Below are 15215 nucleotides of genomic sequence, written 5' to 3'. Positions count from 1 at the left end.
TGCTGCCTCCCTTCCCCCCTCCCTCTCTCCCCTCCCCACTTGCCCTGTCCCCTTTCTCCCTCTGCCCCTCTGCCCACAGACCTGGACCTGGGCACATGCACACCTGGCAGGGTCCAGCATTGTGTGGTGAAACTGCATCAATTCAGCCTTATTAGCTCAGAGCGTATAATAGTTCAGACGTGGAGGATGGTACTCATTTTGAGCTAAAAGTCGGAAACTTTTGCTCTGGATTTTTATGGCCCCAATTGCAAATCTAATTGGAGATCAGTGCCTTTCTTTTTAAACATCTAAAACCTTGGGAAATTAAAGGCCCTTAGCACTGCTGGCCCTTAGTTGGACTGCTCTGCAGGCTCAGGGAGCTTGAAACGATGCTCCGCTGTGGAGGAAGCCACGCCGGTAACCAGACCTCATCTTAGTTGTCTCCCTTAGTGACGTATGAATGTTACTGCTCCTTACTGCTCATAGGTGGAGCATATGGGGATTAACTCAGTGAGAAGAGGAACCCCCACCTACACACCCACCACCACAAAAAAAAAATAGAACAAGAAGACCCCACCCAGAAGGCTTTTTTTCACCTTTTGCTGTAGGCCCTGGCACAATACTTCTCAGTAAATTGGGTGACCGGGGCCTGACGCCTTTATTCCTGAGACGTCATTTCAAAGACCTCTGTCCTGTGTTCCTTTATTTATGAGTACCTGAGTTCATTAACACCAAAAAACTCTGGTCCCAGAGCCCCAAGCAGAATGAGTGAGATCTGTGGCTTGGGGTAAGAGCTGGAGCCTCAGCTAGGAGGGGGACTGTGCCTCCAGACAGCACGGGGCAGGCCCCATTGGGTCCCCGGGTCCCCTCTGAGGCAGGGTCTGGGCCTGGGCCTGGCCCAGGCCCGCCGATGTCCCATTGGGCATTGGGGGTATACCTCACTGTGAGTGGCCAGCTCAGGTTGCAGGTGGCGGGAGGAGGGCAGGTAACCTAGAGGTGGAACCTGGGCCGGGGCTCTAGGTGCTCCTGGCACATGCTGAGAATTGCATTCCTGTGCAGCTGCCATGCTTTGTGAAAAAAACGGGACAGTAGTAATTCCCACCAGGACACCCATCTCGGTCAGTTCAGGCTTCTGTAACAAAGTATCAGAGACCAAGCAGCTTCAATTGCAGGCGTGTATTTCTCACGGGTCTGGGCCTTAGACGTCCAAGATCCCAGTGCCAGTGTCCCTGGTTTCTGGTGAGGGCTCTTCCTGGCGTGCGGACCGCCGACTTCTCGCTGTGTCCTCCTGTGTTGGGGGATGTGGGACTTGGGAGAGATTTCAGGTCCCTTCCTTTTCTTAAAAGGACACCAGTCCTGTAGGATCAGGATCCCACCCTTGTGACCACATTCGACCTGAACTGACTCCTAATGCCCCCATCTCCAGATGCAGTCACATTGGGGTTCCAACACAGGAATTCGGGGGACACAACTCAGCCCCTAGCACATGTCAGTCGCTGCTCACGTACTCACTAAAGTGGGCACGTGGGAAGCGTGCCGCCGAGGCCCTTAGACCTCAAGTTACCCTGTACACATTGTGACTTAAATCAAGGTTGGGCACATTTTCCACAAAGGGTCAGTTAGTGAATTTGGGGGGATTGCAGGCCACGCAGCCTTCGTATGGTTGCCCAGCTCGGCTGTAGCAGCACCAGCGAGACTGTGGCTGGGGCAGTGTGCCAAAACCTCATTTACAAAACTGGTGACAGGCCGGATTTGCCCACGTCCTTTAATTTGCCCGCTGACTTAAATCACATACCTGCTCCATAAAGAGGTTTGGAAAAATAAGTAGCACAAAATTTTCTTGATTTCACAAATGAAAGAACCATGTTTTGTGTTTAATGACTGTCCTTGGGTTTTTCTAAAGATTTTTGCTCTTAATTGGGGCTTTACTGTATTCTTGACTTTGCATTTTGTATTTTTTCAGATACCAGATCCATCCTAAGAACATTGCTGTTATTTAGTTGGCACCGGCGGGCGGATTTATCATTATCCAATCTGTTCGAGATTGTCGAACAGCATGGTTAGAGTTTTTCTTGCCCGTGAGTGACTGTGTGTTTCTCTCAGTAATGAAACAGAAAATGGCTTTGTCTGGATTTCTGACTTCCTTGGGCAAGATCCCCAGGAGCGAAGGTCGGACATGCTTGCTGAAAGGAGCCGTGTGCATTTTGTTCAAGGCTTGTCAGGGCTGTGCCTCCTTCTCTGTCTGGTTGGCAGCTGGTGGCTGCTGGCTTCAGCGGCCTGTCCTTGCTGGGGGCTGCATGGGGCGACAGTGGTCAAGCCTTCCTGTCCCTCCCTCCTCCTCTGGGGGGGGGCATGCAGAGGGTGGAGCTGTACCTTCTCTCTGATGTCACTCAAAACAGCACTTGTTCCTCCTGTGTGTGGGGAGTGTCACTGAACACATTCCACTGATTAATTAAACTGATGCAGGCCGCTAGTTCCTGGAATGGTGGCGCTGTCAAGGGCTGTTTGAGGCACGCTTCTCGGGCTGTCAGCCTCTCTTGATGTTAGGCATCTTCGGAGAGCTAGTTTCTGCTCACCAGCGTTGGGGGTGCTGAGAGGGGTGCCCACCCAGTCCCAGCCCAAATTGTGCCTCTTCACTCTGCTGGCATCACTGGTGAACAGGGAGGGGCCACAGGTGCCAGGCCCAGGATCTTGGGTTGGGGGCGAATAGGTGGGGACTGAGCCCTCAGTGGGCAGGCCCACCATGTGGACTGGAGGCCCGCCCTAAGGCAGGCAGGCAGGCAGGCAGGCGGGCAGGCCTGGGGAGGGGACCCTGTGATAATGCAGCTTGTTTCAGTGCAGATCATCTTTGGAAATAGACCATCAGTGGGACCCAGGCCATGAACACTGCATCCCCCCTCCCCCACGTCCCTGCCTCTTGCCTTTACTCCTTCATCTGACCCCAGATGCCCCACTCAGCACTAATGGAACCACTAGCCGCTAGGCCCTGGCTGATTTGAGCAGGACTGGCTGTTTGGAGTTTCATTACTTAGTGGCTCTCTGAGCAGGAACCCCTGCCTCTCATAGGTCTGGTGGCTGAGTGCTTTGTGCCTTCATGATGGTACCGAGGACCGTGGGGCGTGCAAGGGGGCCCCTCAGACCTCCACCCTCATTGGTGCTCGATTTCTTCACCAGAAACTAATGACATGGCCAAACCCCCTCGGAGGTGCACTCTGTCTCTTGTCACAGTGCTGATGGGGGACTGCCAAGTCCAGGAGCTAGAATGAGAGCAGCAGAAGCTGTCAGTTTTAGTCCCAGCAGATCCTTATGAAATGGCCTGTCCCAAAGGTTTGGGAGCCTGACAGGGGCTGAAGCGGGGACGATCCAGGAAAAATGATTGTGCATTTTGCTCTCAGACGCCGTTGCCTCCCTGGGCGCTGCTCTGAGGCTGCCGTGAGGACCCCACCCACCACCAGCCTCTGACCTCCCACCCACTCCCAGCCCCTTTCCACGATGGCCTCTGCAGGGTGGAGGCTCTGTGCATGCTTCTGGGCCCGAAGTGAGACAGCTGCATGTAATGTTCCACTATGCATGTGGCCCCCAAACAGAGGATGGCCAGGTGCGGGGAGCTGTTGCAGGGTCTGCCATGTTCAGCCCCTGAGAGTTCCTATTAAGAAGTTGCCTTGCTCTGACTGGTGTGGCTTCATTGGTTGGGTGTCATTCCAAAAAGCGAAAGTTCACTGGGTCGATTCCTGGTCACGGCACATGCCTGGGTTGAAGATTCAGTCCCTGGTTGGGGAGGATATGAGAGGCAACTGATCAATGATTCTCACATCGATGTTCCTTTCCTTCTCTTTCTCTTTCCCTCCCCCCTCTCTAAAAATAAATTCTTAAAAATAAATAAATAAATAACATTTAAACAAAAAAAGAAGTTGCCTTAGCAACTTTCCTACCCAAACCGTTGGGACGAAACAGAGTGATGGGTCTGCACCCCTGAGTTCTGCTGATCAGCCCACAGAAGTGACTGTCACTTATTCCTAAGTCCAGGAAGCTATCACTTCCCTCGCTTGAGACCCACAGTACCCTGCCTTCTTCCTACTATTTCCTCACCAGGTGCCTGTGCTCCCCAAATCTCTGCTCCCAACCCGTGAGAAACCCCACCCCGCCCAGAACCTGCAGAGGGCCTCCAGAGTGGCTCTCCCAGTGGCTTCATGGCCATCGGGGCAGTTGGCTCTCTGGCTTGCATCCACATACCCCCTCTGTAAGTGCACTCGGGTGCTTTCTTCAGTTACTTAAAGAAAAACAGTTGCAGAGCTGCTGATATAAATCCCTTAAGCTGCTGTTGATGGTGACTCAGGGGAGATCACAGCCCAGCCAGGATTCCGAAACACGGGCACCATCTGTGGTCTCGCCACTCTGCAGCCGAATTACACTGCCAGCCTTTCTGTGTTGTACAGCGTTTCATTAAATAAATTGAGCTTGCTAGGAATCTCTTGGCCATAAATATTCCCTCCCTCTCAGCGTGGTTGTGTCACTGCTGTTCCCAAGTCTTAAGCCCACAGATTCTGCCTGGGGGTGGGGAGGGTGGGGGGTGCTGGGTCTGCAGGAAATTTTCCAAGACATTTTTTACAGCCTCTCCCGTACCCCCACCCGCAGAAGACTCGGGTTTGTGGTCATAAATACTTCACTGTCTCTAGAGAAAATTGAGGGAAGTTTGAAGGGCTTGTTAGGGCAAGGAACATAATAGTCTCATTTAATTAAGTGTTTTCCTTTCTCTTTCCTTCATTTCCATTTAGAAAGTGACAGTGAGAAGGTTATACAAGGAGGGAAAGATGTGCATTTAAAATGGAAACGAGTTGTAGACGCGGCTGGAAATGGGTTTCTCTTGAGCCCTTTTATTTGACAGGGAGGCAGATAGTGTGGCTACGAGAGTTCTCAGCTTTTGGGGGTTGCAGTGCAGGTGTGCCCAAAGGCAGCTACACTGAGGCCTCTTGCCACAGTTCTAGGACAGGCATATCCCCAGGTATGTGAGTCCCCAGAAGGAGGAAGGGCTGTGCCTACTTTAGAGGGAGGCAAGTGCAGCACGCCAGGGTCAAGGCCACCCCTGAGGTTCCCTCATCCTCTGTACCCCCTTCCCAAGCTTCTACACAGCCTGTGGAGTCCCCTTTTCCAGAAATCTGCCCCCGATTCCAGGGGTTGCTCTATCCTTTGGAACTAAGCCAGAAGCCAGCAAACCACAGTCTATGCCAAATTTGACCCCCACCTCTTTTTGTATATAAACTTTTATTGGTGCTCAGCCATGCCCATTAGTTCATGTAGTATCTATGATGATTCCCAGCTACAGTGCACAGTTGAGAGGTTGTGAGAAGGGACCGTGTGGCCCACACAGCTGAAGTGATTATCGCTCGGCCCTTCATGGAGGTTGTCAGCCCTGCCCTAGACTAGAAGTCCCCTCTGTGTTGCCCTCCCTCTCACAGTAGGGTGCTTTTCTGGTCTGATCTTGACCTTGTTAACTAGTAAGCGGGAAGCCAGGGCCACCTGGGTTCCTCCTGCTGATTGGAGGCTGATTCTGAAATTCTTGGCTGGCTTCTTTGGCCCACAACTCCCCCAAGCATCAGGTGTCCCTCAGATACCTGTGGCGTGGTGCCTCCTGCACATGCCCAGTCTTGGGGGCCACCTTGACGTTGTCCCATGGAGGGAGGAGCTCTGAGAACATGCAGTTTGTTGGAGGGGGTGACGTTCAGAGCAGAAGGGCAACCCTGTTTGAGCATGTCCTCACCACAAGTGTTTGCCCTTTGCTTGAAGCTTCTGGGCACAGAAGCCCTCCTGCTCAGGGCAGCGTGTACTCTGGGCTGCCTGGCACTCGCTCCTTGGCACCATGTGCCAGGTGGTGGACCAGAGGCTCCCATTTGGGGAGTACAGCTAGGGAAAGGACATTCAGCAGCCTTACCTTCCAGCTGGGACTGGCAGATGCCATTTCCTGCCTCATGATAGAAGCTTTGGTGTGGGGCTTGCCCTCGGGCTCAGAGTGTCTCTCCTGCCTTCCTCAGTGTACATGCCGGAAGGACATGGTCAAGATCTCCATGGACGTCTTCGTGCGCATCCTGCAGCCAGAGCGTTACGAGCTGTGGAAGCAAGGCAAGGACCTCACGGTCCTCGACCACACCAGGCCCACGGCCCTGAGCAGCCCTGAGCTCAACACCTGGAGCACCTCCCGGGCCTCACTCAAAGCCAAGCTCCTCCGAAGGTGAGTTGCCAAGGAGCTGCCCTGCGCCTGGCCCCACTGGTGATCATAAATGAACCCCACCCCCACCACTTCCTGCTGGCAGATGGCTGTAGGCTATCCCCTTCTTCTCTCCCTCTTTTCCTTTCTCTTCCTCCTCCTCTTCCATGTCTTGCTGCTTCTGAGTCAGAGTGTGTTTGTCAGGCCCTGAATTTCTTACGTGCGCAGTTGGTGGGCCTTGCAGCAGGCGGGGTGCCTATGTTGTTAGACTCAGTTTCCCTCTTGCTCCTTATCCACCAGCTCCTGGGAGGCTGGCCCTTTGGCCCTCCAGCCATCTGGTCTCCTCTCTGGGATGCCACATACGGTCCCTCTTCCTCTCCTGCCATGACCCTAGATCAAAGAGCCCTATGTCTTCATGCCGGGACTGCCGGGCCCCTCCTTGGCTCCGAGCAGTGGCAGGTACCGTGCTTGAGCCATGGGGCACAGGGGGGCCAGTGCTTGGTCTATGTGGGCCGCTGGCTCCTGCCATTTTGTCTTTGGTTGCTCATTTAGGAATTTCTAATAATGTGCTGCTCAGATTCACAGTCATGGCGGTCCTGAGAAACCTGGTCCCCTAAGATTATCCTTTGTCAACCCCGTTCTATTTCAGGGAGCCCCCTCCTTCCTTGCCCCTGCCTTGTAAGACAGTGTGGTGGTGGCTGTCCAACCTTGTGCCTGGTGTCCAGTGGGGAAGGAGAGGGTGAGGTGGGTGCACCCTCTTGGCATCAGCGCCCTGGCCATGGGGACACGGGTGGCAGGTCTGGGAGGAAGAGGAAACTGACATTCCATAAACAATGCACAGTTGTATGCCCCAATAAAACTTTGTGGACACTGAAATTGACATTTTATATCATTTTCACATGTCACAAAGTATTATTCTTTTTATTTTTGAACTATTTAAAAACAGAAACAACTTTCTTAGCTGGTGGGCCACACCAAAACGGACAGCAGTGGATCTGGGCCTCAGATGGGCTTCTTTTGTTCCCTCTGATGATGGACTGCTGGCCCCAGGGCCTGGCCAATTTCTTCCTTTGGCTGTGCCTGATTGGTTGCACTCCTACACTCTGCAGAAACACCCTTGGAACCCTTTCTGGGAAAAATCATTCTGGCTAAGTGGTCATGCCTGGTCCAGAACCTTCTTCCCTGAGTGGGCTGTTCTAGTTTTCAACATGTTCGTCTGTGAATCCAGAGTCTTGGGCAGTCCTGGCTTCACACACACTTTCCTCATCCTTTGGCCTCTCTCACTGAGAATGTGCCATCAGCCCAGGTTACTTTCACATCTGTTCCTGACAGCCCACCGAAGGTGAGTCTCTCTTTTCTGATTTCTTTTGTTGTCCATCCTTTTGATTCCCACTCTCCTGTGTGTTCTCACGAATAGCAACTTCTTGTTGCTTTTCCTGAACCCTCTGCGCAGGGCGAGCTTGCTGAACAGAGCCGAATGCAGCATTTGCATACTGGCTAATTGATTGTGGCTCAGTCTAATTGTCAACAGAGCAGATTGCCAATAAATAGGCACACAGTCCAGAAATGGATGGGATTAGAGGGCCAGGGGCCCCTTCTGTGTGCAGAGGAAGTTTCCTCGCAGGCCCCCTTCCTGCCTGCTGCCCCTTGCTGCTCCCCGAGCCCAGAGGCCCTCAGTGGGCTCCTGGCCTGCTTGTCACGCTCTGTTCCTTTCTGGAGCGCTCCTCTCTCACCTCAGCCTCTTTTGCCTCCCACCTGGGGAGCTGTAATATTCCGACAGTGGGACTGAAGAACAAATTAAGCCATGTTCCTGAGGATATAATTTTCTTTGAAGCCTCCAGTATGTAAAATAAGATGGTCCCCTTTCCTTTCTAAGTCTCTCTGAAAGGGTTGGTTGGGGGACTGACTGGGCCCCTGCACCTGAGTCAGTGACTCGGATTTGCCTGTGCCTCTCCTTCCTGGCCTGTGCCCGCAGTACATGGCCTTCCTGCCCCCGCCCAGCTGTGCCTGGCCGCTACTGACAGGGATGCCTCTCTGAGCCTCAGAGAGTTTGTTTGAGGGAAGGGTAGCTTGGGCTAGATAGGGGTGAGGATGAATGTGGATTCTAGACCAGGGTCTCTCCCCACCCATGACTGTCCCCTGCCCCCCTGCACTGTGGACACGCAGGCTGGTCATTCTCCACGGGGGCCCATCTGGGCACTGTGGGGTGCTGAGCAGCATCCATGCCCTCTCCTAGTCAATGCCAGGAGCTCCCTCTGCCTAGTGTCCCCGGATGGGAACCCTGCCCTAGACAGAGGGTGTGGCATTGTGGTGGGCTCTATGCCCATCTGCTACCCCCACCCCTTTGCCTGTCCCCCTTCAGTCTCACCTTGTCCTTTGGTCCTGCAGCTTATCCCTGGTCCTGCTCAGACCATCTCAGCCAGGTCCTACCCCGTCCCCACACTGAGGGTCCAACCTTCCTAACAGCCCCCACACTGTGCCCCACATGTCATCCGGAGCAGAGGCCAGGTGTTGGCCCCTCTGGGAAGAATGGTCTTGTTGATTCTCGTCGCCCTTCCGTGGATTTATCTTCCATGTTTAAATCTTATCGGATAACTGACCTCCTCCATGACAAATAGGGCCAAAGGTGCTCCTTGTTGTGTGGCCTCTTCAGCCCTCACCAGCAAGCAGGATCCCTGCCTTGTTGGCACAGTCTAGGGGCTTGCTCAGGCCAGGTCTCTGCGAGGCTCTCCCCCTCCCCTTCCTTTCTATAGCCCTTCTCTATTTGCAGACTGTTTTTCCTCTCGCCTCCTTGTTACTTCCAATGAGAACATCCTGAACACAGTCCACTGAGCACATGTGGCAGCCTGTGTGCATTCAGCCTGCTGCACACACACTTGCCTACTGTGTGAGCAGATACCACCATGCTAGTGTGGAGAGGAGGACAGAGGAGACACAGTCCCTTGCCTACTGGTCCCCGTCCCACCCCAGCCCCATCTGGCTCCACTGGCTGTGACCCATGGGGGAGGCCATCAGCTGAGTGTGGCCAAGAGCCCCCCAGCCCTGCACGCCCACCTGTACCACTTCTCACCACCATCCTCCAATCACCACAGAAACGAGGAGGCAGGAGCAGCTCCAGCTCCCCCTTCGATGCCTCCTGACCTGGCACTGGACACCATTGTGCCTCCTCCCTCCTCTCACCAGGGCCACCCTGGCCCTGCCGTGCTCCTGAGACCTTCCCTATGGAAACAGCTTCTGACCACTCAGGAATGGGCCCTGTGACCCCTGGGGCTTGCCAGGCCCTGAAGGAGCTTGTTTCCCCAGAGACTTACTGAATGTTTCCCAAACTGTTCTTCCCCAGAACACCCTCTGCAATTTTTCCAAGGCAGAAGCGTCTAAATGCCACATGCCCACTTGTCGGTAGGAGCAGGAAGTACTGGGAGGAAGGGGAGCACATGTCCTGGGGCTGGGTGAATGGGAAAAGGTCCCTGGGGTGCACAGCTCACAGCCCCCTGCACCCTGACCTAGGGGCTGTGTGGGCACATCAGCCTTGGATTCCCCCCATGGAGTCAGAAGTCCTGGGTAAAAGCGGTCCTGTGAGAGTTGACAGCCCACCTTAGGGTATAGGGAGACTGTGTGCTCTGGGCCCCTTGGTAACCAGGCCTGGAGCCAGTCTGAGCCCACTGCAAGGGCAGGGCCCACTCTGCCCCTCCTGCCTTCAGGGCCCAAGGACAGCTGCTTTTGTCCTGGAAATATTAGTACAGGTGTTTGGACTCAGTTCCAATGTTTGGTTTGTATAAACTTAACTGAGTGATGCCCAATTAAGCCTAACAAGTGCATTTATCTCCCTCCTCCCCTGAAATGCCACTAAAATGACTACAAATGAGTGACAAAGAATGGGAGAGGGGACCATGACAGCTGAGTGGCAGCAGGAGACGTGGAAAAGAAGGAAAGGACAGACAAGTGATACCTGACTTGGCAGGACAGAGAAAACTCAGCCCAGGGTTGGCAGACAGGGTGTGGCTAGTTTTTGCTGAGGGACTTTGGAAAAGCACAGGGTTCTGAGATGTGGGCACCTCCCAGGACAGGGGGGCTGAAGGCAGCTGTGTAAGGAGTTGCTGGTCTCGGGCACGCCCCCACCCCACCCCACCTCTCAGCAGAGAACAGTGGCCCCACTGCCTCGTGAGTTCAAACCTAGCCAGTTCCGGGTGGGAGGGAGGGGCCTTCTTGAGGGTGAGGTTGTAGAAGCCTGGCTGCCAGCCCCCTGTGTCCCCAAGCCCGATTCCGGTGACTCTTAGGGTCCTCTCTGGGTCACAGAGTGGCTCAGCAGAGCAAAACTATAGATTCTGATATTGGGGGTCCCCTGTGAATTGACAGGGCTCCTGTCCTCTGCATCCCCTTCAGCAAGCCCTGCTCACACACACACACACAGCCACCGACTTTCTGAGTCCCCTCCACAGCTCAGCCAGGGCTCCTAAACCTCCGAGGGACCTCTCAACAAGTGTCTCAAACAGAAAAGGAAAGCACTCCCCAGAGAGAGGTGAGGCAGTGAGCAGAGGAAGACTCATACACTCTCTCCAGAAGGGGGTGGCTGTGTGTTAATGATAGAAGCACCTATTGGTATAAAGGGAAACATTTAGGAAAGAGATGGCTCTTCAACATTTAAAATGAGAGCAAAGGAAACTAAGAGATGGGTTGGGAGACATTTTGGAAACCTCCTAGAGGGCAGGTTGCAAGGTCAACCTGGAAAACAGGTCAGAGGCTCAATTGAGAAACTCAAGCCTCTACTGGGAGTTTCAGGAAAAGCAAAAAGAACATTTCCGGGGAACCCCATTGTCGGATTAAAGTTTTGCACAGGGGAGGAAAATTATGCGCACCTTGGCCCATGACCACCCTTGGATTAAACAGGTGGTCTCTAGAGCTTCTGGAATGAATAAATAAATATGTCAGCGTAAATAAGAAGGGATCCCAATGGCATTGGACTTAGTGGTCATAATGCTGCAAAAATTGGAAGAGAAATAATTTTTAGCCTGAAAGTATGTACCTAAGTCAAATTATCAACTGAATGTGCAAGAGGAATAAGGATATTTTTAGACAAGCAGAATCCCAGGTTTCCCCTCCTTCCTGAAGAAGCTACTGGAGGGTGTGCTCTCGCTAATAAACAAGGGCATCAGCCAGGAAAGACACAGGATCAGGGAAACCAAATGCAACCAAGGAGACTGCAAAGCGCGCTCCAGATAAGGATACCACCAAGGAGTGTGGGATGCCTTGCGTAGAAGACCACATCAGAGTTTGGAGATAACCAGGAAAGCTAAGCGCCTAAGAGAAGGGTTAGTTACTAACTCCAGGAAGAGCAAACAAAGAATGCAATGCAAGCACCGTGGATGAAAAATTTTTACAGCGTCAGAAAAATGTAAACATGGAATTTCACTGCAACTGAAGATGGTGGCAGATTTGGGCAGAGAAGCTGGTAGGTGTGGGAGCAGGAAGCGTCGCCACACTCTAAGTGCCTGCAGCTTAGTAACTCTCAAAGGAAGCCAGACCAAAAAACAAACAAACAAACAAACAAACAAACAAACAAACAAAAAAGGAAGCAGTGTTTGGGATACATATGGAAGTAACCAAGAGAAGAAACAGCTAGAAGAGAGGAAGGTGTGGTGCGTGGGGAGCAGCCAGGGGATGTGATTCTGGCCAGAAAAAGGTTAGGATGTGCATGGTGGATACCTCTCTCCCTTTTACCTGTGGCCACAGATTCTTCCTGCATTGGCCTCCCAATTTATGTACTCACAGAATGGGTCTGTCTTTGCATGTGGGCCTTCAACTTGCTTTCACCCTGTGGGAGAACATGGCCCTCTGCCTAAGTCTGTCCACCTAGTTCTATCCATTTGGGGGTCTCTGCACTGGGGAGACCAAATGGTACTGGGGGTGTGGCACTGGGGTTGGGGTCCCCCAGAGCTCTGAGCCCAGTGAAGTATAGAGGGATAGGAAGGCCTGGGCTCTCTGGGACAGATAGGGCCCCAGTAGAGACACCCAGGTCAGCCCTGGGAGCAGGTAGACAGGTCAGAAGTGGTTTCCAGGGCTGGTTCTGGGCTCAGGTGATGGGAGGGTGAGAGAGCGTACCAATGGACTGGGCAGCCACGGGAGACCGAGGCCAGGTGAGTCGGCAGTAAGAGGACATCCCTATACTGGGCGCTGCCTGGGGTCAGCGTGGAGATTTGCTCTGGGCACCCAGCCCTACAGTCCTGCGGCCCACAGTGATCCCAGACTTGGAGAGAAACCCCTCCTCAGGTGACAGCTGGTGACAAAAGCCAGCTGCATCTCACAGGTCCTGGGGCTTTCTGCCTGTCTCTATGGGAGCCATCTCCCAAACTTACCCCATGTGGGTTCACTGGTGGCTCTGCTGTGGTGGAGAGCATCTCTGGCTCCCGTGTCTCCTCCTACCTCCCCCCACCCCCCACCGTCTCCTTCGCAGTGACCCTTGCACGCCATGCTGTGTGTGATGCCATGCCTCTGCCCATGTTGCTCGATCCTTCCACTGCCCCCCGCTGCCGAATGCTCCCTGCTTTTCGCCTTTGGTCATGGGGTGGTTCATGCCGCAAACATCAAGCAGGGTTTGTCACATGCCCACTGGGCTCAGGAGGTGAAGCAGCAGGGCCAGGGCCCTCAAGTTAGGCAGCTGAGCCACGAGCACAGCCAGCAGAGATTAGTGTTAGGGGCAGTGAGCAAGGGGTGCCCCAGAAGCCAGCATGGAGAGCAGGGCCAGGCTGGGGAGGCAGCAAGGAAGTTCTCAGGCCCTGCTGCTGCAGGCCCCTCAGAGCCTCCCTGGGCCCCCACCCTGTCCTACTCAGACAGCCCTGCTTCTCGGTGAATGTTGGTCCTTGCAGGTGTGGCTGCCATAGGGACACCCACAGGGTCTCCAGGTCCCAGTCTGACCCCCCTGGGCCACATGGAGAATTCATAGATGGAGGGAAGCCACAGCCAGCATCTTTCTGGGAAACACCAACATTCTCAGGCTGCTGACTGGGAAAGACAAAAGGGTAGTTAGTGGGGGCTGGTTATGAGGCCCGGAGCCCGCAGCCATGTGGGAGGGCCCCCCCCCATTCCCTGGAGGGCGTGAGTGCCCTGCCTGAGGTCCTGGGGCACCACACACCTGCTGCCAGTCTAAAAGCTGCTCTGTCTCCTTCCTGGAAGGCTCCGCCCGGGACTCCGCTTCCCAGAGCCTCTGCAGGAGTGCCTTGGCCACTGATCTGCAGGCCCACCCCTTCTTGCTTTCTTTCCTTCCTCTTTAACCCCAGTTCTCCCTTGTTTTCATTAAGAAGCCATTAGCTAAGTCTCAGCTTGACTTCTCACTGGAGAATGAGGTTTGTCCCCACCATCTGAAGGAATGTCACACCCCAAGCCTAGGCTAGACGTAGAGTTGTGACACCTGCCTGGCATGGGCTGCACTCTGGAGGCCAGTGTCATGACAGGGCCTGGGAGCAGGCAGTTCCCTGGCGGGGAGCTCCCGAGTGTGGAGAGACACATGGAGGGGGGGGAGCCCGACGGAAGCAGGTGCCCAAGTGGAGGGCCTTAGATGAGGCGTCTTGGGGAGTTTACACCAGTCCTAGAGAAAAACTCCCTGACATTTACATTCTAGACAAATTAGTCTGAAAGAAAGCAGACACTGGAAAAAGACTGAGGAGGAGAGGAAACCAAATCTAGAGAGGAAGAAAGAGCAGAGCAAAAAGCCGGGGCTGTCGTAAGTGCACCTTTTGTTTCATTTGTCGTCTGGGCGTTTTCCACCAGCTGCCGTTCCATTGTGTTCACACTCCCTGCCCTCCCACCCTCCACCTGGGGGCTCCTGGAGCCCTGGTTTGTCCAGCCATCCCATCTCTCGCCGTCATCAGCACCCGCTTGACACAACCCCCACCATCCCTGTTGCCCTCCCTGCCCAGGCCTCTCTCCCCCCACCTCCCCTGCCCCACGGAGCCATGTCCTGTGGGCCCTCTGTCCCCCAATTCTGGTTGTGGGGGTTCCGTTCGGATGAGCACAGACCCGGGGCTTCTCCCCTCTGCTGTTTCGTTTGCCTCCTGTCTGATGACTCTCCCTCTCCAGGTCTCACCGGAAACGTAGTCAGCCCAAGAAGCCCAAGCCGGAAGATCCCAAGTTGCCAGGGGAGGGGGTGGCCGGGGTGGCCCTCCCGGAGGAGACCGGTGGTAGCGTGAAGGAGGAGGGTGCACAGGAGGCAGACCCTGAGGACGAGGAGGAGGATCCCCAGCTGCTGCACGGCAGAGAGACAGAGGGCACCGAAGGTTGGTTGTAGCCCACGCCCACTCCTTCCTGACCCCCAGCTGGCGTAAAGAGCCAGTGTTCACCATGGCCAGAGTCTCTGCTCCTTAAGAATCCAATTCATGAGCTTTCCTGGCTGGGTGAGGCATTTCATAGAAATGTACATTCTAGAGGGTGCCGTGACAAGTCCCTCTTCTCACAGAAACTGAAGGGAGGCCGTCTCAGTCTGTTTGGGCTGTTACCACAGAACAGCACAGGCTGGGCGGCTTAAAAACAACAGACATTTGTTTCTTGTGTTTCTGGAAACGGGGTTGGGGGGGTGAGGTCGGGGTGCCAGCATGGCTGGGCTCTGTGAGGGCCCTCTTCCGGGTTGCAGATGGCTGCCTCCTTGCTGTGGCCACATGTGGAAGAGCCAGCTAGCTCTGTGGCTTCTGTTATCAGGGCATTGATCCAGTTAATGAGGGCCCCACCCCATGACCTGATTACCTTCCACAGGCCCCACCTCCTAAGGCCTTCACATTGGGGGATGGGTTTCAGTATATGCATCTGGGGGGGACACAGACATTCAGCCACCGCCGAGGTGTGACCTGCCTCGTCGTGCAGGAGGATGGCCTGCTGTTTGTGGCCAGACGTTGGCGAGCCTGCACCGGGGTCATGGTGGGGTGTCCCAGGAACACGCCCTTCACACAGCGCAGGGCGCTTTCAGCCATGGGGTGTTAATATGTGAGTGCTTTAAAGGTTCTCACTCCCGTGTTTTACAGTGTTTCCGATGGCTGGTTTCAGTTTT

The 15215-nt window shown here is 54.3% G+C and overlaps 1 protein-coding gene across 3 annotated transcripts in view; it reads left to right on the top strand.

Moving 5' to 3' along the window:
* KDM4B (lysine demethylase 4B) overlaps nucleotides 1-15215 on the top strand; it is a 126673-nt gene that overhangs the window by 88442 nt on the left and 23016 nt on the right. Inside the window, exons 10-12 of one of the 3 annotated variants that reach the window (XM_045830949.1) lie at nucleotides 6009-6205; nucleotides 13797-13898; nucleotides 14255-14451. In XM_045830949.1, coding sequence (XP_045686905.1) covers nucleotides 6009-6205; nucleotides 13797-13898; nucleotides 14255-14451 — 496 coding nt within the window. Of the gene's footprint in view, nucleotides 1-6008; nucleotides 6206-6830; nucleotides 6970-13796; nucleotides 13899-14254; nucleotides 14452-15215 lie in introns of those variants that run through there. The other 2 variants (XM_045830952.1, XM_045830950.1) reach the window with 2 other exon arrangements.

Source organism: Phyllostomus hastatus, unplaced genomic scaffold (assembly GCF_019186645.2).
Source record: "Phyllostomus hastatus isolate PE091 unplaced genomic scaffold, TTU_PhHast_1.1 phas_contig_159, whole genome shotgun sequence".
In the NCBI taxonomy this organism is placed as follows: domain Eukaryota; kingdom Metazoa; phylum Chordata; class Mammalia; order Chiroptera; family Phyllostomidae; genus Phyllostomus; species Phyllostomus hastatus.
The sequence above is the reverse complement of the archived record's forward strand: the minus strand, read 5'-3'. Positions and strand labels throughout refer to the sequence as shown.